The following is a 21,690-nucleotide window of genomic DNA, read 5'->3' on the forward strand; positions in this document are numbered from 1 at the left end:
TTTTTAAGGCATTTTACAGTTGACGTTTATCAGGAAGATATATTCCTATGAGTTAAATTATTAATGATAATTTGATTGATCACAATTTCCGTCTGCAAATCTCTGGTACTCGGCCTATGTTTACGTATCAGCTAGTTTTACCTGTTTCACTAAATTTAGCTCGGCAAATACCTAGGATTTTGTTTAAGGGGCAAAAAGACACTCTGAGGTCGTCTCAATCAACGAAATATCCCTAAAATACGGGCTCGATAATTTGGTTTACATTAAGCACTTGGCCACGAATGAGATCCGACTCAAAATATTGTTTTCGTTACCGAAAATTTCACAAAAGAAAAACGACTCACAAGATTGAAGGCGTTTAAAAATTGCAAAATGTCTCATCGCTGTTATCTTTTGTTTGTTTTGTTCATTAACCTAACCACCTAACCGCTAGATAAATATCTCATCAGACAACGAACGGAAAACTCAGAGGAAGAGTGACGTCACGCCCCACGCACTGAGATATCACGCAAGATCTTGTACACTTTATTCAAATCATCGAGGCACCAAGTCGTCGAGGCGAAGTAAACATGGCGGCTGCTCGCAAGACCCCAGAACTTGGCGGATATGATTACGAATTCACGGTCCAAGTTCGTGATAACTGTGAATGTCTTGTGTGTCAATTACCAATGAAAGATCCAGTTCAGATTGTAGGATGTGGACACAGACTTTGCTTCATCTGCATGGAATCACTCTTGCGGTAAATGTAGAAAACATAAAATTTGCACAACACTGCTAGCAGTTTCACAAACCGCGAGTCTGCTCAAAGGTTTACAAACTAACAATACTTAAGTATCGAATTCGCACGCCAGTAATACAAACATCAAAGATTTATTTGAGAGTACGATCGATATTTTGCATAGGAATGTTTAAGAGTCAGTTTTCAAGCTAATTTCCATTCTTAAATGTGTTTGCTTGAGTGCGTCATTCGTTATTCATGGCCCAGGGCTTTATATGTTTTCCTACTTTAAAAAGTGATACAATCTCTCTTCCCTGATTGACCATCAGAAGCCCTTCACCGTTGTGCCCAGCGGACAGGAAGCCATTGTCACGTGACAGGGTAAGAGATTAGACGGTTCACGCAATGCTATCCATGCTTTGTAAAAAGACTCGAATTTACGGTTTTGCCTTCCTATAGATGGTCTATTGAAAACTAGCAGGCTTGGATAAAATTAAAGTCAATATGTCAGAAGGTGTCCTTCATTCAGGTTGTAAAAAATCCCATCACGTAACAGTAAAAACGTTAAAACTAGTTCCAAGAAAACTATCCATCTACTTTTTGTTGGAACAAAATTGTAGCTCGACGAAGGAGTAGAATTCTCGGTGGGCTCTCGATTACCTTATAAAAAGCTGGCTGTTGTATGTCTGGAAATGTTTTTAGAATAAATTTATAATACATTTTTATTTTGGTAGATATTTCCAGATTCTGCCTTTCATCGCGAAATTCTGAATCTGACCGTGAAGTGTCCGCATTCTAGATGTTCATGGACTGGAGAGCTGCGTGCTGCAGAGGTACAACTAAGGCAGAGAAAAAAATTACCTTTAGCCAGAAGACAAGGCATTCAATGTCGTCACAGGACTTAAACTTGCGACGTTTTAACTTAACAGACACAATCCTAGCGATAACTATTCTTACCAACTTTCGTCTCCTCTATCTTTCCTTCTACTCGATCCTCCCTCATACGTCATCTACGTATACATTTTTAGCCTGAAATCTCTAAAACATCAATTCCTTTTTCAGTGTGGCCACACAGGCCATATGAAATTTGTTTTCGTTTAAAATTGTGTTCAGCCTCTACTACGTGATAGAAGATTAACCATCTAAAATTTGCCTCGCTCCCTGAATTTTTTTCAGGCCTTTTTTTCTTCAATTGCTTAAATTGCTGTTTAACTGCGAGGATTATTGCTTTACTTGAGTGAGCGTAGAGCAAGACTTTCACAGCACACCTTTCATATGTTTTGAGAAAGCTAAGGCAATATGTCACCTACAGAAACACCAATCCGAATGCCTGTTAAAAGAGAAACAGAGAATCTGCCCCAGCAGGACATGTCAGTTCACGTGGCATTCGAATGTTCCTGGAGAAGAATAAATTGTGAATATTGTCAAGAATCAGTCCTGTCTCATAAAAAGCAGGTATGCAGATATCATCAACACGTCATCTTGATTCTGTTGTTTTTCAGTTTCAGGGCGATACATTCCTCACTTAGATTGACGAGATCATTGTCCGTAATTCCATAATGACAATTACGGGCCATTGACGTTCAATACGGGAACGAAAGGGGATTCTTTTATAATTATAAACATAAAGGAGGAGCATATCCTTGGCACCACATGACATCATCTCTGCCTTGACTCAAATTATGAGTTTTTGTTTTCTTTTTTCCACCATTTCAATGAAATTTGAAACGTCACGCGAGTGTCATCAAGCTTCAAATGCCGGCGTTGGGAGGCGAATTTTTAGTACATTTTAAAGGCGATTTCGAAAGGCTGTACGGAATCTCAAACTGTGGCAAGTGCTACGTTTTCATATTTTTATCATGTTGAGCTACATCTTTAAAATCAAAAATGTTTGGTTCGGAGTATGTTGCTGCTTTAATTTGTGTGGGTAGCTTACTTGTTGAGAACATTTTCTCTTTTTTGACAGCCAAGTTTTTAATTATTTGCGTTAGATTGCCCTGCACTATTCGCGAGTTTAACCAGTCCTGGAGTGAAATGTGGCATCGTGCTCAAACGTGTTCTCTACTTTTGTCTAGAAACATTTTGATGTTTGCCAAAAGTTTCCAGTTCAGTGCACCAATGAGTGCGGCGTGAGAGAAATTCCACGAGACAAGGTTCGTTTGCATCAAAGTTAAGTGATTTTAATTATTCGAATTGGCTCACAGTTAGATCACTCGATAGGGAAGCTCACTTTTATTTTAACAATTTTTAAATTCGAAATGAAGGTCATTGATAGTAGCACTGAACGAGGGCTTTAGAAAATCAAGATTGGCTATAACAATTTTCTCCGAGTCTAAAAGCTTTGGGTATCAACAAAAAGTAAGCCTGTCAAGAATTGAAAGCTTACAGAATGGTTTAGAAAGAATAGCTTAAGAAGGTTTGCAAGAGCATCAAAAGGGATGAAGAAGAATTTGGTTAATATATGAGTGGAAATTTACATTTCCATTGTTTCATGAACTTGGAATGCCTTGTCCTGTTTACAACAAATGAGTCATCGTTTTTATTGTTGTTTACAGCTTGAAGTTCACATTCGTGACCAATGTCCTGAAGCTGCAGTTACCTGCGAATACGAGAACCTGGGATGCAAGGCTATGGTATGGAACTGTTTTCAAACTTGATTAAACTCCATTCCTCATATGCTGTGAAGCAGCTTGTCAGTGTGAAACAGGTTTTAAACAGGTATTTAGGCAACTCTAGTCCGAGAAGATTGTTTACCAAAGCTTAATCGAAGCTTGTACTGTCAGAGGGGAATCCACAACTTAAAGTATTTAATGTAGTCCCCAAGTTCAACGAGACTTTGATGCTTAAAATCAAGAATTAAATAAAAAACTCAAAGTTTCGAGTCTATAGGGCAAGAAAAGATAAACCGCGAAAAAACAGATTAGGAAGCGCAACTGAATTCAAAACTTTAAATTTTAAAAGATCTATTCCTTGCTGCCTATAGTTTCCAAGATGAAACATCGATTCTCATTCAAAGTCCGAAGTTGAAGGTCATTTGAGGTTAGCCCTACATTGCCTTGAGGCCACTCGGTTACAAGTTCATGATCTTGTCAGCCTTGTCAAAGAACAATCACAGCAGATAGAGCGATTGATGTCCAGTGATCAAGAAAAGACACAACAGATGGAGAGATTGATGGCTGAAGTTAAAGAACAGTCACTAGATGTTAAAAGGCTGATGTCCAAAGATCAAGAACACTCACAGCATGTACAATGGCTGATGTCCAAAGATCAAGAAAATTCACAGTATGTACAATGGCTGATGTCCAAAGATCAAAAAAATTTACAGCATGTACAATGGCTGATGTCCAAAGATCAAGAAAATTCACAGCATGTACAATGGCTGATGTCCAAAGATCAAGAAAATTCACAGCAGATGCGAGCGACACCAAAGGATAAAGGAAAGTCAAAATCCAACTTCTTGGGGCGAATATTGCGCAAAGATCAAGAAATGAAACAACCAATGATAGCTCAAGTTAGGGAACAGTCAGAGCAGATAGAAAAGCTGGAGATTGCGAATGATCCATTTGTATGGAAAGTGCCCCGCTTTCATGCTCTTCTTGGCAAAGCAAAAACAGGGGTAAAACAAGTTTTACTGAGTGAATCCTATTCTCTGTGGAAAAACGGATACATGTTAAGAATCAAAATGATGCTTGAAAAGTTTAGTGAGTGGGGCTCAGTTTTTCTAAGTCTCTCGATCGTAAATGTCCCTGGAGAATTTGACAAGTCACTATCATGGCCATTTGTAGAAAAAATACACGTAGCAATAATTGATCAGAATCCATGCAAGGAGGAGAGCGATAACATGTCGCATGAGATTGACTTTGGACACAAACGTGACAGAGCGACTTTTAAAGCTCTTACGATAACCGGTGACTGCGAATTTGGTACAATGTTTGCCTCAGCAAATGAGTTATATAACAGATCTTATATAGTTAACGATGCTGTTCTCATCACAGCAAGTACGGAAGAGGACAAAGTTCAGCCTTCATAAGAAGGGTAATGACTTAAAACCCATTCATACTAGAGCTTAAATATTTTTTAAAGCTGTACGTTTTGTCAAACACGGTTTAAATCTGTTTGGCCCTTATTTTATCTGACTTTGAAATAAACGTTGAGTTGAAACCTCATTTTGTGTTTGTTGTTATTACGCAAATGGTTTACTGTTATGGCTCCGGCTCACGCTTTTATAGTTATTCAGTCAACTTTTATTTACAAAAGCTTGTAGAATTTTAAGTTAAAGAGGTGGGTGCTGTCAGTAAATATGCATAAATAATGTAAAGAAAGGAGTATATGTCTATGGTTTGAATTTGGTTATAGTCAACAAATAATCTTGAAATATTTTTTTGCCTTTCGGTTCATCATAAAACGCTTGCTAAAGCGACAGCTGATGATTAATTGAATAGAAAACAAACTTCACCTTATTACCTTCCGGAGATCGAGGACAGGTACGTGGCTGTTTTCAGTCAGTTGAGACATTTTGGCTTTTGATGCGCACCTTATTGCCTTATGGCGGAAAGAAGATGTATTTGAATCCATTCGGAGTATCTGTATTTTTGCGGTGAAAGTGTTGTCATGCTATTTCACCCTTTCTAAATTTCGATCTAAGTGAGTGCGTTGATCTCTTGGTGGAAGGGATCGAAGAAGAGGTTTCGCCATCCCACTTTCCTTAACCATTTAGCCCCTGAGTGACTAGCATCTAATTTCTCTTTACAATATCACCCCTGAAACAAACATGAAAGTTATGAGAATAGAGGAGATGATCACCAACTTTAGCAGCTCTTGATTGTTCAACAAATTCTCTTCGTCAGCCTCTTTGGAAATGTATGGAGAACAGTATGGAGAATATGCATTCTGATGTTAGGTTGTAAAGGGTTAAACCATTTACACCCTAACATCAGTATTCATATTCTCTATACTATTCCACCTGCATTCCCTAAGGTGCTGAAAAGGAAAAAAGTTGTTTAACAATCAAGAGCTTCTTTAGTTAGTGATCACTTCTTTTATTCTCATGACCTTTATGTGTGATTCAGGGGTGATATTGTAAGAAGAACTAACATGTTAGCCACACTTATGGGTCAAAAGGTTAATCTTTTCTCCAAACAAAATTCAACATCCCATGTAGGATCTATATCCCCCTTTAACAAAGAGGTTTTTTTTTTTTTTATCTCTTTTAGTATCATAACCCCCCCCCCTCAAAACACTTGTTCTTTATGACGTTACAAGGATAACCTGGAGAGCATGCGTAATTTTAGCAAGCGAGTTGCCTGGCGATTTCGTTGAGAAAATCATAGCTGCCTTCTTTGACTTTTTCAGCAGCGGTAGGCTGGGGAGAGAAAGAAATTTGTACCAAGGGGGTGAGTGACAGTCAAAAGGAAGGGGAGGTGAAGGGTAGTCGGGTGGGCCTCACCCCGTCCACTCTAACTCTAAATCAGACATGAGAGGTCGAATGAACGATCGCGGGCACGTAACGTCTATTCACCCTAATTAGACGGCTGCTCTGCAAACTATTACAAGGATAAATACACTGAGAAGATCTCTAAGTATTTTCGAAGAGGAAGTACATGCCACAATTGAAGCAACCTGTTCTGCACAGCTTTTACGCACCAGAAGAATGAAACTGGCTTAGTTTAGTCACCATTCACTTACGGAGACATCCATCCTGGTTTCCAGTGTCCTCTCTCTTCTCTCCTCTGGGAAGTATACACGAACCTTGACAAACGCCGTTCTTTTTACAATTCTGTCTTTTTTTTCTCCTACCGGCCTGTCGTATATGAATTCTTGCATAAACCTCTCTGTAATGGAAACAGCCATTGAAAAACGGGCTTTAGATAACAAAAATAAATAGATAAACGAAAAGTCACGACAACAGCCACAAAATTACCATTTGACGATAATTGTCCCTGAATCAGTGACATCTCGCTCGAGCAGAAAAAATTTTGGAGCTTCATTTCACAGAGGGAGGAAAAAAATATGTTTACAATACCGAAAGCGAATCAAATCTTCCACGAATTGAAGGACTCGTCGTACCCTACTCCTTTTGTTTTGTTTAAGCTTATCTTCTGAACAAAACATAACTTTTGGTTTGAATTAAACTGATATGATTATGCTACGTATTTAAAGAGTACACGTTTAACATCTTTTTTTTTGCCAAATTTACAACCCCAACTCCCCACCACTCTACAACGGCCACTATCCCCTGTCCCCAGGAGTTTTGCTGTGCGTTCTGTCGGGAGAAAGGAAGAGAGAGGAACCTGGGAGTGAGTTTGGGAGATATCACGTCACCCACCTCAAATTTTATGCTCGTCGATAGCGAAACCAATATGGCAGCGAGCCAAACCGTACCAGAACTTGGTGGATATGACTACGAGTTCACTGTCACAGTTCCTGATAGATGTGAATGTCTTGTGTGCCATTTACCAATGAAGGATCCAGTTCAGATTGTAGGATGTGGACACAGACTCTGCAACATCTGTATGGAATCACTCTTGCGGTAATGTCGAATACAATTTTGCATGTGGTCATTACACTGGCATTTTACATTGTACAACAACTATATCTGAAACACAAAATATAATTGATCCACAACCTAAATATTGCATCTTCAGCTCATCCTAGTAATAAATACATTCTTGCGAGAGTTAAAAAGATTCAGAGTTCGAGATTAAGTCTTTATTTTGATTTCCTTGAAGGAGCAATAATCTGAATTTGAATAATTTATTTTCCCACTTAAATTCCATCACTGTACTCATTAAATTTTACTCAAGCCACCACGACTATTGTTTCCTTTCACAATTAGGGATTGTTTACTTAAAAAAACGTATCATTTCTCTATCTCTTCACTGACTGTCTACAGACGCCCTTCGCCATTGTGTCCAGCAGATAGGGAACCATTGTCGCGTGACAAGGTAAGAGAGTTTTTATATAACCAAGTAACGCAACCGCGTGTAATATGTGGGGAGATAGTCAGGTAGCCTGAAGCAAATCCCGTTTTCTCTTGTCTGTTCTATCATCGTTTCACGTCATTTCTATCATCGTTTCACGTCATTTCTATTGGAATTTTTTTTCCAAAGAAACTCTCCGTAATATTCACTCACATTTAAGTTTCTTGAAGGAAACCTCTCGTTTAATTATCAAAAACGATCTTCATAGTTAACGTATTTGGTATTGATAGTTGAAATATTTTGAAATATATCGGCCATTTTGGAACTGGTATTTTGTGCCTACCGGCATGTTCAATCGTATGATGCTTTACAGTTGCCACCACCATCTCCGATTTCACGTGACGTTATAAAAATTCAAAATCCAAAATAACAAGGGCTATTACAATTTTACCTCCAAAAGACAAAACCCAAAAAATCATATTTTGAAGAAGTTTCAGCGTCGCGGGGCTCTATGTTGTGAAAATGTACTGAGCGATTTCTAATTTCGTAATTTTTTTGTCCCTCGACATTGAATCAGCGGTCCGAAAAGCTGATACGTACATAAAATATGATTTATCGTGTAACTTTTTGTACCATGAGCATAAGAAACATAAGAAAATGTTGTAAAATAAATGTTCACAAGTCCAGAGTGCATAACGGGAATTTCAGATGAAACAAAAGCCAAAGTAGGAGCCCATATGAGGCCAACTGAAATCAGCCGTTCTAACATTGCTTTATTACACTTGGACTTGGATTACTCGGATATGAATTTGAAATAATTCTTATTCTGGCAGATATTTCCAGATTCTGCCCATCGTCGCGAGATAATGGATCTGACCGTGAAGTGTCCTCATTTTGGATGTTCATGGACTGGAGAACTGCGTGCTGTTGAGGTATAACCGAGGTGTCTGATATGAAAAAAATTTAATTATCTATGACCTTTTCTTAAACAAAAATCAGTTTACGTATCCTATTCTAACATTTCAGTCTATTGAAATAAAATCGAAGCGGCGGACTTCTGTTCAAACGTACTTTACGAAGACGGTGTTGATGAGGAACGTTAACGTGACATGTGCAAAGATCCAGCATTTTTTTAAGATAACACAAACAATTTTTTCAGACTTTAACGCTCAAAAGCTAAGATAACGATTTTCGCACTTTTTTCGGAACTAAAGTGAAGGAAATCAGTAACAAGGCCGCAGAAATTTAATTTGTGATGACCATAACTAACGAAACTTAAATTTAGGCGGGCTAGTTCAATTGGGCCTTCAGTTGATTTGAAGAAATTATTTATTTCCTATTATAAAGTATCTATAAAAACTCTGTCTTTTACATTTGTAGAAACACCAGTCAGAATGCCTGTTGAAAGAAGTGCAATGTTCAAACTCAGGATGTACAGAGAGGCTTACCAAGGAAGACATGATAGTTCACGAGTCATCTGAATGTTCTTGGAGGAAAATCAACTGTGAACATTGTCAAGAATCATTCGTCTTTCATGAAAAGCGGGTATGTAGACATCCATATAAAGAAATGAACTTTCAATAAAATTTACTTAGATCCACTTATATTGCCAAGTTGTCAGCACGGCAAAGGGTACTTTCCATATGCCAGTGTCTCTCCCAAAGCTGCAATTCTTTTCCAGTGTAGAGCCAGCCTTCAATTTACGTAATTTATATATTTACACATTTCATTGTCTTCTTCTATGAGAACGTTCAAAAAAGAAAATGTTCCAGCCACACTTTTGCTTTGGGTTGTGAGGTCCCCTTTCCCTCATAGCCATTCTTTGGGATGTCAGGTAACTGTTCCCTTTCAACTCTTGAGGTGGGCAATGCGTGACAATATGGCTACGAAGGTTCCCTGCGTTCAAAAGTTTTTTATCATATAAACTGCGGTATTACACAAGGATTTCCAGCTCTGAGAAAAGCTGTAACAACACACGTAAAAAAATACGATATAATTTTTCCGTGTTTTTGATTTCGCCAATCAGCTGCTGACACGTCGCTCGCCTTTCGCGCCACTCGGTCAGGTTGATGAATGAACGGCAAAGCCTTTACCATTCTCAATCCAAGGTCATTTAACGAAATTATTGCGCATTATGGCTGCTAAAAAACTAAAAAAAATCCATATCGCTTGCAGACAATGACGTTCAAACTTTCCGAGAAGGGGAAGAAAACCAAAATACGAATAGAAAAACAGAAAGTTACGTGTTCAGTGGCTTTGGTAACGGCATTTCTCGGGAACGAAAATCGACAACTGAAAGATTTGTCACAGGCCGATTTCGGCCGTGTACCTAAAAAAAATAAAGTGCATCAACGCACTTTACGTTTTTTATTCGGGGATTTTCTTGTTAGCAAAGGGCTATATGTGTTTATGTGACAATCAAAATAATACATGGTTGCTTGTACATATGAAATTTATTTTCTCGCGTTCAACTCGACATCTCACTAGTACGCTGCGCTCTTTCGTGAGTTATCGAGTTGAAAACTCGAAGAGGAATTCCGTATCTACGCGCGCCCATGTATTACTCTCCATTTAATACATTAATACTTTTGAGCATTAAGACTGCTGATTAAAAGGTGTTATTAGCTATTCATCAAAGCTAAATGAAGTACTCTATGAGCGCTAAAAACAACTCTGATTAAATCAATAGCTTTGTGACATTGATCGCATTGCAAATTCTCAATGATCTTTTTTCTACGCCCTGTGCATCTCGAGAAATTCAAGTGTGCAAGGAACCCTTTATACAACGAAAATGCCGAAAGATCTCCATCATTTCCCAGAGAAAGAGAACTTATTTATTTGATATTTTTGTTAAGTTGATTTGATTGTTTCTCTAAAAATGTCGCGGGAGTTTTTATCCAATTTAACATATTTCAGGAGAGAGTCGCGAGAAGGTTTGACAACCTCTTGCACTTTTTTATCATAAATTATGATTAAAAATGACTTAACTGTCCCTTGGTCATCTGCTGTTGTTGAGGACCAATTTCACCAGAAAGTCAAACAGTTTGCAGTTTGTTCGCGGTACAGGTGTTACGCAGCATCATATTTAAACATGTTCTCCTTTGTTCTCCAGGACCATTTAGAAGATTGCCAAAAGTTGCCTGTTCAGTGCACTAACAAGTGCGGCCTTACAGCGATTCCACGAGAAAAGGTTTGTTTACACCGATTATGAGCAGGCATAACGGCTCCTATCAGAAACAGCATGCTTACCTAGAATGTGCCTCAGTTGGTCTCTAAAGAGGAGAAGTCCAAATATTTCGACAATCGTCCAATGAAACATGTAGAGGCTATCAGAAGTTTTAGGCTGAGATTAACGATAAAGGGCTGTGGAATATTAGGTTCAGCTATGACGATTAAGGTTTATCCAGAGATATTTTTAACATTTTTACATGCGAGTCATATCGTTGCAGATCATAGATCGTTCTGGTGTTCCTAGAACTGGAGTCTCAAGAGCGTGTCCACGAGAGCACCAGGCAGTCGTGCTTTATGCCATCTCACCGATTTAAATGAAACTTTGCCAGTATAAAGGGTCTACCCAAAAACTAAAAAAGACAAATTGGTTTCTGTTTTGGTTTTTTTCTGGGGGGAGATAGACCACCCCCCGGTTTTTCTTGATTTTCACCAAGAAGCTCTCACTGCGATGGTATTTAGCCAATTACTCTGAGGGTTTGCACACATTGTTTTACATCCTTAATTAATGTTCGCCGCAAGTATCAGTCAATTTTATGGACGGCTTGTCAATCACAGAGGCAAATAAATGATTGTGTTTTTAGACTATTCGATTCATCCAAATATTTGACAACTTTGAGGTCAAATATCTCCACTTGCCAGAGAATTGCAACACTAATCTTGATTCCCCTTCATAATCCATCATTTCATCTCTGAAAATAATAAAAAATATATTTGGGAACTACTATATTTTTTTGGATGCCTTTTAAAATCTGCGACTGTGACAAGTTTCTCTTAACTACACCTGTCACGCAATTCTGGCTCTAGGCGGTCACTTAACCTAATAAACCAACATTTTTTAGCTCTTTATACAAGATGAATGATGAAGAAAGATAAAAGATGTGAAAAACTTTCGAGATTTTTTGTAGGAATGGAAAATTTCACGTTTAGAGAGATGCATGTAGGCGAAAAATCGGTGGGAAAATCTTAGCGTTTCTTTCTTCTGTCGTTTATTACTTTGAAGATTTGCTAAAATCAGGAAAATGTCGACGAACAGTCAATAATTTTTGTTGTTGCTTTTTTTTTTTTATAGCTTGAGGTTCACATTCGCGATGAATGTCTTGAAACTGAAGTTCACTGTGAATACAGAAACTTTGGATGCGATGCTATGGTATGGACTTGCCTAAACATTATTTATCTTTTATAAGATGTTCAGAGAAATTCGCGCGCCATGATTGGTCAGAACGAGTTTATTGTATTTCCATAAAGCACGCGCCTTACGTCACACGAGTGCTCTGTTGTAGAAATGTAAAATGGTTTCCATGTTTACATAGCCTGATGTAAACACGCGGGAGGTTGGGAGAACACGAGATAAGCGTAGGAAACCACGACGCGAAGCGGAGTGGTTTCCAGCTTATCGAGAAACACGGAAACCATTTTACATTTCTTTTATAAAATAACTAATGAAAGAGGAACGAAAACCGTGTTTACATGCTCATGTAAAATGGTTTTATGGCCAATCAGAGCGCGCGTACTATTTGAATTATTTTATAATGAGATATAGTGCACGCAGCTTACGTCATCGGTACGAGCACACGCAATTCACGATTCTTTTTTAAAGAGGAATTAAAAAAAACTTGTTCTTCGAGCATTGTGGAGTTATATAAGCCCTTGGGAATTTTTAAGAACACTCGAGAAGAGCAAGAAGCACTCGCCCTCGGCTCGTGCTTCTCCGCACTTCTCTCGTGTCCTTAAAAATTTCCGCGTGCACTCGGCGCGTTTTCATTTCTTTAATAGTGTAAACCATACTATACCATGCGTAGTATATTTATGGGGCGAGGAAAAATACGAGCAATAAGCCTGTGACAAGAAAGGTTATCCTGCAAAAGCCTACAAGACGTAAAATCAGATACCGTTGTCGATCAAAGGTATTACAGGTTATGGTTGCTCACCTAAGTTCAAAAACAATTAATTTACATTGCAACACGGTAAATGGTTTGAACCCGGAGGTAACATGTATAAAATATTAAACTTCAAGAGGACAAATCATCTCTTCTGATAGTGTAGTCTGATCGCGCGGGTGAGTGTAGTCCTGAGAGAGACTGTTGATGGTAGTAATGACGTGTAAACCGATTGGTCAGTTAAGCCGTGATGTTATTGTCTCTTAGACATAAGTGGCCGACGTCGTTCATAATCAGTTAGTTTCGATCTGTCAATAGAGTTAGGTCGTTCTGTTCGGTTCGTTTGTAATGTTAACGTAGCGAATAAGTCATTTGTATGGTACCGGTAGTAGTTGACACCTGTTGAAGGGAGCTGTCCTAAGTTAGTAAACCAGCTTTCCAGAGTCAATCATTGAAAAGAGTTGGTGCCGTAGGTAAGGCATTGGGCAAATGATTAGATTTAGACGCCTATTACTAATGCACCTCAGTAAACAACTTTGAGAGTTACATCGATTTAAAAAACAGCTTGAATCCCCTTGATCTTTCTAGTTTCCTCGATCAAACACCAGTTTGCATTCAACGTCCCACGTTGAACGTCACTTAAGTCTAGCCCTCCATTGCTTCGACACCAATCGGTTGCAGGTTAATAATCTGGTCAGCCTTGTCAAGGAACAGTCACAGCAAATAGAACAATTGGTGGCCCAAGTTAAGGAACAGTCACAGGAAAGAGAACGATTGGTGGCACAAGTTACAGAAGAGTCACAGCAAAGAGAACGATTGGAGGCCCAAGTTAAGGAACTTTCACAGCAAACAGAACAATTGGTAGCCCAAGTTAAGAAAGAGTCACAACAATCAGAACCATTGGCTGCCGAAGCGGGGAGACGTTTCAGAAGACCGACGGCTTCGTTCTCCAAAGTTTGGGGAGGTTCACAACAATCAGAACCATGGGATTTTTCCCGCCCTCCACCGTATTAAAATTTATTTCGTTAAGTAGTAATTTTGGAGAATTGCTATTTTACGAAATGAATATTTTTTCCCCATGATGAAAAATTTTGCCATTCTATTGTTAACAGAACATTTAAATATCACCAAAGATTTTGGCCTCCTCTTACTTCTTAAACCGTATTAAAATATACTTCGCAAAAGAGTAATTTAAGAAGACTTACTATTTTGCGAAATGGACTATTTTCACCTTGCAGTGGCAAAGGGTGATCTTAACAGAGCGCGATTTACGTAAGTGAAGAGGGTAGAACAAAGCATTATGCTCACGTTCAAATTAAGATATTTACTAAAAAGGAAACTACATGCCTTCCCTCGCATATCTAATCACGTAAAAATTAGTCACCAATATGTATATAAGCACTTTGATTTAGCAAATAAACAGAGAAGTAATTAGGACTAGAGTGTGTGCGAGTCTCTCTTCGTTGAGGACCCAAAAACCGGCCTAGTCTAGAGTAAAACGAGCAGCGGCACTTATCTGTTGGCCACGAAAACTTCCCTGTTGTAACATTGCCATTCTCGTGTCACACCATTTGTATTCCGTTGACGCACTAATATTTTGGTCTCCTTTTATTTTATAAACCGTATTTAGATACATTTTGCATAATAGTAAGTTTTGGAGATATACCATTTTACGAAACGGAATATTTTTATCCTTCGATAACAACAATGTCTTTCTTTTCGGGTCAAAAATTTGCTTTTAAACATTACATTATGGTGTATTACTGATCTTGGTCACTTCTTATTTCCAAAAACCGTATTAAAATTTATTTCGTTAAGTAGTAATTTTGGAGAATTGCTATTTTACGAAATGAATATTTTTTTCTCTATGATGAAAAATTTTGCCATTCTAATGTTAACAGTACATATTTGATTACTTAAACGATTTACATATGCTTTTAAAATTGCAAATTCACTGGAAAAAACCCAGAACTGGGTTCTATTGTAACGACTAAATAGGCTGATGTGGAAACAATAGTTGAAATACTATTGCTTCGTATGAGTCTATCCCAATAACCACCCCGCGTTGTCTGATTGTATTGTAGCCGGTAATCCTCGTCTGCTGGCGAATTTGCGAAAGGCTAAAGGGAAATCTTGTACATTCATTCCTCGAGTCAATTCCAGATGCACGGCTCGAGTTGAGGCACGTGTAAACAAACACACATAAACCTTGTTGTAGTCTTTCATTCTTTTCTTTACTTCTTTTAAGTTATCCAGTTCCTCAAGGGTATCTTTCCTTTTCTCTCCTCTTTTCTGCTCCTCTTTCTTTCTTTTCTCTTCATCTAGGTGAGCTTGGTATCTCTGTCTTGCATGATTTGCACTGACAAGGAGCTCTTTAGTTAAGGAGACTTTGGTAACCCCTCTAACATTCAGGAGATGGTCTTTAATCACTCTCTGTGAAATCAACGTTTGTACGGTCATGTTTTCAACAGAGATTTCTTTGTTGATTGAAAATCCTCGTTCAACTGACGCTTGTCCATGTGATAGAAGGAGAAGATTTTTGGTTAACTCCCACAGATCAGCCCACTCAGTAACATTGACCATGCTGTCAACAGTGAGTGACTGGAAATCAGGGTTCGCTGAGCTCTCCCTTAAAAATTCTTAATTTTGCCTGATGATATTATCACATTTGGAAAGCATAATCTGTTGAGCATCCGAAACAATCCTAAGACAACGACCAAGATGCTCCAAACACCTCTCTTGACCACAACAGATTTCCAAGGGATGCAGCCATGCCAAGTTCCTTACCAGACCAAACCTTATTGGAGCTTTTAACAATAGCTTTTTCACAAGGGCGATGAGAAATGTCTTGGTATCAGCTCTCACTGAGTAGCAATCCTTCTCACTGATCTTCTTTTTGCGCTTTAAATCTAGGAGAAGTTTGTTTGCAACAAACCCAATATCAACATCTAAGGTGTTTTTGTGCAAAGATGACTTCGTTAAATCTAGCTGGACCAGCTTAGCTGTTGATGTCACTTCAGCCAAGGCTTCTTCTTTCAAAAATCTTTCCAACAGATTGAAGACGAGTTGAAACATATCTGTTGCCAGGAATGGCAACATTGGCATGTCTTTCTGATATCGGTTAATAAAATGGGCCACTTCATTAGCGATTGACAGGAAAATGTTGGCTTTAACTTCAAATAAGGCATCCCCACAACTTGCGGCAACAACACTAAAAGACATTCTCAGGGGTTTGCACCTTTTCTTGTTTCACAGAAGCCACACACTGCTTTACATCTGACCACATCTCCAAAGCCCTTTCAACGGTTACCGGTCACCTCGCCACCAAGCAGACTCGCCACCAGCGAACTCACCACCAAGGAACGATCTCGCCACCAACGTACTCGCCACCAAGCGAAGTCTTCTCGCCACCAACCACCAATAAAGAGATCTACCAGAATAAAGTAGTCGAGGAGAGTAGGATGTTCGAACGAGCACAATTCAAATCGGCCGATACGTTTGTGCGCTTGTCTGTATTTAAATTATGACCTTCAGCGACGTGTTAGATGTGTTCCGTTCCTAACTCATTGACATCGAAACGTATCGTGTTTGTCTTTTGCACGTAAGCGAGGAGAAATTGCAAAACTCGATGCGAGGAATAAAAACTTACTTGAGAGAAAATGAAACTTCATGGGAAGAAATAAGTGATGAAATGAAACTCGATAGCAGTTGTATTAAAACTAAACTTATCGGTTTCGAACGTGCTTTCGACAACATACGTTTATAAAGTTTGAGTACAGACAAGCGAACAAACTTATCGGTTTCGAACGTGCTTTCGACAACATACGTTTATAAAGTTTGAGTACAGACTTATCAGCCGAACATCCTACTGTCCTCGACTAATCTCTTTATTGGTGGTTGGTGGCGAGAAGACTTCGCTTGGTGGCGAGTACGTTGGTGGCGAGATCGTTCCTCTGGTAGGCTATTTTGGGAAAGCAATGAATGGGGTATCGTCTCACGGCAGTTTTCACTTATTCGCTGTTATAAATAAAAAAGTAAGGATAGAACTGCCATCATGTGTTCACAGGTAGTTCAAAAAGGAAGTAGGGTGGCAAGTAGGAATGAACTACGCTCTGGCAAAGGGTCATGTCTCAGGGGTAGGGGAAGAAAAGGGAAAGGATATTTGTAGGATATTTGAAAATATTCTATAATCTAACCTTAGCTTCTGCTAGGTAAGAGCTATAGAGGAGTTTACGAAGGCACAGACGCTTGAAGGAGAAGGAGCAGTTATTTTTATTTATCCTTGCTTTGACGTCAAATCGCCCTCACCACTTAATTGAGCGACTACTCCAACACTTTCCGTTCGCAAGTACATTTAAAAGTTACGGCACATTGATAATTAATCTTCTCGACGATGGTTATTAAGGGCAACCATTGCTATGCAAATAAGATATGTATATATTAATTTCAGAAATAACTTATTCCAACTATCTCTTTCTGGGAGATTCTCATCCAAAGACTGGAAGTGAAACGAAGTTCGTTCTAGAAAAAAAGCACTGATAGCGCAGGCAGGTAGTTGCGCTGGAAAAATTCCCTTTGTAGGTTTTGCAAGCTATAACGTCTGTGAAAGGTCTATCAAGTGACCTTAATTACACACAGTTGTAGTGGACACCCAACGATGAAGAATATGACGGTTAACCATAAGTCTTTCGAAGATATGCCCTGTGTTATACGGACATAAGCGAGGATCCTGCGGGATCTAACAGACATTCGGCGCGCTTTGCTAACTCGATTTTTAAAAGCGATCTCGAAAATCTAATGCTCGACTTACCTTTATGTGTATTTCTGGCCTGGTGGAAGTGTAACAGGAGTTTTGTCACGAATTCAAGCTACTGTTGTTATGAGTGGAAACACGTAGCTGTGTCTATCTTTTCTTTTCTAGAGCTGGAACACTTGTCATAGGTCGCAGAGTTGAAAATAAAGCAAGACAGCTGTCAGCTACTGCATATGAAGGAAGATGTAAAGGGAACAGTGCCGATTTACAAGGCACATTTAAATTTTACAAAACAGGCATTTAAATTCTGTTAGAACCATTGGAGAAAATATCTATACCAAAGAGTCAGGTAAAGCTTATTCAAGCGCAATTCAAAATTAGGCACCTCAAGAGAACTCTGATGATCTAGAGAGGGTTTTTTCGAGGACAGAGTTTATATAAATAATGAAAGGACCACATCCAAGTGAGAACCTTTTTGGAGCTAACCTGTATTATCTTGGCTCTAAATTAGAAATGGAAGTTTTCCCATATTGAATTTATCATCTTTTTTATTTCAGTCTACATGTCTCTGTTACGTACCAGGATCGGCGACTTTGCCGGCTGACTTTGGATCACTATAGTGAGACACAATTCTTTTATCATTTGTCAGCTGGACATCTTTTTCACCTCCTTTGTTGCTAAAATAAAACCAGACAAATAACGGTCGCGAGACTTTTCAAGATTTAGCTCATAAAGTGCTTGACAGAGACAAGTACTTCGCACATTAATAACTACTTGACACCGTTGCAACTACAATAAACGCTTCTGTTCTCTGAAAGAAAATGAAAGTTACGTTGAATTTGATTTCTTGCGACAAAGCGTGCGCCCTTGGCCTTCAAATTGCCCATATTTACCTTTATTTTACATTTTTTGTTTCGTTGGGCGTTTTTTGCTAAACTAATTTCCTTTCACAAATACACCATTAAATCTTCCCAGTATTTAATCAATGTTTCTGTTGTTGGGAACGAGAAAGTAGAGACACAAGTACAGTTCTATGTGCTTATAGTGTCAAAACAAGCACCTAAAACGGTACTGAGGACAGTTAACATTTTCACCATCCTGACAAGTTCTGCAACGGGAATAATACCAACTGTAGTCTTTATTTCATGTACACCGCTGGTCACTAACAGGTTTCACCTGGCTCACCTGAGAACATTTTTGCGTTCCACAAGAGCGATCTGTTCGTGATCAGTGAACAGTATCATGTGGTGTGGAGTAGGCATGTCCATGTTGGGGAGAATTCCTTTGGTTACAGCCGGGACTTGTGGTAGGATACCATGATACACTAACAAGTCATCCACTAGCAGCTAACAAAACAACAACAACAACAAATTCAGATGAAGAATTCTTTTGGTTACAGCCGGGACTTATGGTAGGATACCATGATTCACTAACAAGTCATCCACTGACAGCTAACAAAACAACTACAACAAAACAACAACAACAACAAATTCAGATCAAGAATTCCTTTGGTTACAGCCGGGACTTCTGATAGGATACCATGATTCACTAACAAGTCATCCACTATCAGCTAACAAAACAACAACAAAAACAAATTTAGATCAAGCAGATATGACAGGGATTTTAAGATTCCTAGCCACGTACGACCAGGCGAATAGTATTTCCCAAAACTGAAACAGTGTGCACAAAAACGGGGTATTCATATTCTTCGGAGTTTATAAAATTCTATGACTTGACCCGTTACATTTTTAATGATTTCCATTACCCGGTATTTTGTTCCCTTCTCACCACATTTTATTCCATTTCCATGACTTTCTATCACCCACGTCTCATTCATACATTTTCGGATCTTAAAGTAAGAAAACGGAAATTCTTGACTTTCCCAGGCTCTCCCACGACCCTCGGAACCCTGAAAAATCCAGAGCTGGTACAAATGACCAAACTTGTGCCAGTATTCTTCCTTGGTCAAAATTTCTGAGCAAATGCAACTTAAGCTATGCATTTCGCCGTTACTGTCATTCCTTGGTAATGCATACCAGCGAACGGCTGGAACTTGAAAAATACCAGAAGGCAAATTCGCGACTAGAGAAAACAAATGTGAAACCATGACCGCTTTGTATCGGCCTATGGTATAATTGGAATGATACTCATATTCTAACAGTGTGATTATAAGTCTTACCCAAAACTGCTGAACTCCCCGGATCGGCGTTTTGCTGTAATTCCAAACTTTTACCATGGAAACTGTCACGGGCTCATCAAACACCACATAAATCAAATTGATCTAAAAAACGAAGATAAGAAAACTTTTTAAAAGCTACGTGTAGAATATACACACATGGTGTCAGATAATCATCACTATAGGTATCGTATTTTCTTAACAAGTTTTTTTCCTAGTTGAGTATCGTTTCGGAATCCTTTACTAAACATTATTCAGTAAGCTGTCGTAAACATTTCTTAACTGCATTTATTTGGCTTTCGTTCGTTCCATAAATAGAAACTTGTGCCACGTTCTTTATAATGAGACGCAATAATAAAGCCAGTTTGCGACTTTGCCTCTCAGGATTTCACGCACCGAAGTCCGGTTACATCCATGTATCTACTTCGGGAGTTCTCATCTGCCCATTGCTCTTAAGTGTGTGACACTTAACAAATAATACAAACGGTCCTCACCAATCCCGGTAAGATAGGAACTAACCACATGTGTCGTCCATCGTAAGTGTCATTCACACCGTCTATCAACTTGTCAGGAGTTATTATATCATCTACTACTCCTGGTAAAACGTTCACACTGTGAGGATGTGCGGTTATGTTGTTTTCCGTAAGGCGTAGTCTGTAGCCATTTTCATCGTAAAATTCAAGGCCGTTAAGACCGACGTAGTAAGGATCACCCCAAGTGGAAAACAGTTGAAACTGAAATACGACTGGTAACAAGTGAAGGAGAAGTAATTCACAGGCAGTAATCTATTTTGTCCTCTTAATATTGAGACAAAATTGTGTTTTACCCGAAAAAAAGGTCCATGTTCACTAACTCAGTTATTACTGGGAAGGGGTAGCGAAGTGGCGTATGATATTAAAACGTTTCCGTTATTGTTGCACTTTCAGAAAACTGAACAGTAAAAACTGTACTTAAATAAGGAATAGTTGATTTACCTAATAGTTGAGCATTGAAACATTTCGAAGATGTTTCGGTTTGTGGAAGATAAGAGCAAATTTGTCTCAAATTTACCTGAACGAACTGGTTGAAACAAAACCGCGCAAAGCAAGACACTATTGGAAATCGTAATGTTACTGACAAAAAGTCTCCTGCTTTGAAGCTAATGATATAGAGAAAATGCCATTATACTGACAAACAAGTTTTCTTAAGTTAGCGGAAAAAATTGTCAATCTATTGTTTTGAAATACTTATTGTTTCATCAGTCTATGTACTAGAAGGATAAAGCCACAAGGCATTAACGTTGGTTCATAGTCTGGCATAAACTTTTTCAAATTCACCTTGCTTTCAGGTCTAAAACAGAATAAGTCAGAGTAAGATCACAAAATAGGAAACACATTGAACGTAAATAACAACGCTTCGCTGCGTATCCCGCTTATCTTGCTTCGATAAGTTTTAGTTTGGGTTAAAAATTCGGTGCATATAATGAATAGTTATCGATCGTTCAAAAGAGCATGAGGTCACTGCAGATAAGCTTTGGCGTCGATAAGTTTCAGTTTGGGTGAAACCTTCGGTGCATATAACGAACAGTAATCGATCTTTCGAAAGAGTATGAGGTCACTGTAGGTAAGCTTTGGCGTCGGTTGTTAATACATCCTTTAACTACATAACATTTCTAAAGATAACAGTGGCATCATTTCAACTAAATCAGGAGGAATGACGAAGGTGAAAAACAACCATTTACTGCGCACGGTATGAAAACAGCTACAACAACAGACCATCAAACAGTAAACGTCGGAAACAAAAGACACTTAACAATGCATTACGCCTCGTTACTTTTACACCGTTAAAAAAGCAGATTCTTTTACTGTGGCAAAGAAACTATAACTGCACCTGCGTTCCACGTCCTTGGTCGAAGTACCATGCACTGCATATCCTCTTGTCGTTTTAATAAAGAAAACATCCTACCCATGATCGAAAAATTAAATGCATATTATCCGGCCCTGAAAAATAAATGTAATTAAAATATAAAGATGTTA

The 21,690-nt window shown here is 38.6% G+C and overlaps 4 protein-coding genes and 2 pseudogenes across 5 annotated transcripts in view; 3 read left to right on the forward strand and 3 right to left on the reverse strand.

Annotated features, from left to right (window-relative positions):
• Window positions 1-547: 547 nt before the first annotated feature.
• LOC131798933 (TNF receptor-associated factor 4-like) lies at window positions 548-4,803 on the forward strand (annotated as a pseudogene).
• LOC136282984 (TNF receptor-associated factor 4-like) lies at window positions 3,849-4,748 on the forward strand. The gene has a single exon (XM_066171148.1). It carries the CDS (start codon window positions 3,849-3,851, stop codon window positions 4,746-4,748), a length of 900 nt encoding a protein of 299 aa, XP_066027245.1.
• A 2,254-nt stretch (window positions 4,804-7,057) lies between the features above and the next one.
• Window positions 7,058-14,362, forward strand: LOC131788631 (TNF receptor-associated factor 5). Its single transcript, XM_066170903.1, has 7 exons — window positions 7,058-7,247; window positions 7,611-7,662; window positions 8,472-8,570; window positions 9,019-9,183; window positions 10,751-10,828; window positions 11,939-12,016; window positions 13,335-14,362. Exons 1-7 carry the CDS (start codon window positions 7,078-7,080, stop codon window positions 13,758-13,760), a joined length of 1,068 nt encoding a protein of 355 aa, XP_066027000.1. The 5' UTR covers window positions 7,058-7,077; the 3' UTR covers window positions 13,761-14,362.
• A 427-nt stretch (window positions 14,363-14,789) lies between these two features.
• On the reverse strand, window positions 14,790-15,851 carry LOC136282985 (uncharacterized; annotated as a pseudogene).
• A 2,219-nt stretch (window positions 15,852-18,070) lies between these two features.
• LOC131783492 (katanin-interacting protein-like) lies at window positions 18,071-21,584 on the reverse strand. Its single transcript, XM_066171149.1, has 7 exons — window positions 21,520-21,584; window positions 20,926-21,004; window positions 20,726-20,813; window positions 20,170-20,420; window positions 19,679-19,780; window positions 18,685-18,845; window positions 18,071-18,176 (listed from the first exon to the last, which is right to left on the reverse strand). Exons 1-7 carry the CDS (start codon window positions 21,582-21,584, stop codon window positions 18,071-18,073), a joined length of 852 nt encoding a protein of 283 aa, XP_066027246.1.
• Window positions 21,433-21,690, reverse strand: part of LOC131783474 (protein KATNIP homolog) — a 56,968-nt gene continuing 56,710 nt past the window's right edge. For both annotated transcript variants that reach the window (XM_066170902.1, XM_066170901.1), the window contains exon 45: window positions 21,433-21,654. In XM_066170902.1, coding sequence (XP_066026999.1) covers window positions 21,599-21,654 — 56 coding nt within the window. In that variant the 3' untranslated portion in view covers window positions 21,433-21,598. The remainder of the gene's footprint in view (window positions 21,655-21,690) is intronic.

Source organism: Pocillopora verrucosa, chromosome 8 (genome assembly GCF_036669915.1).
Source record: "Pocillopora verrucosa isolate sample1 chromosome 8, ASM3666991v2, whole genome shotgun sequence".
Classification (NCBI taxonomy): Eukaryota; Metazoa; Cnidaria; class Anthozoa; order Scleractinia; family Pocilloporidae; genus Pocillopora; species Pocillopora verrucosa.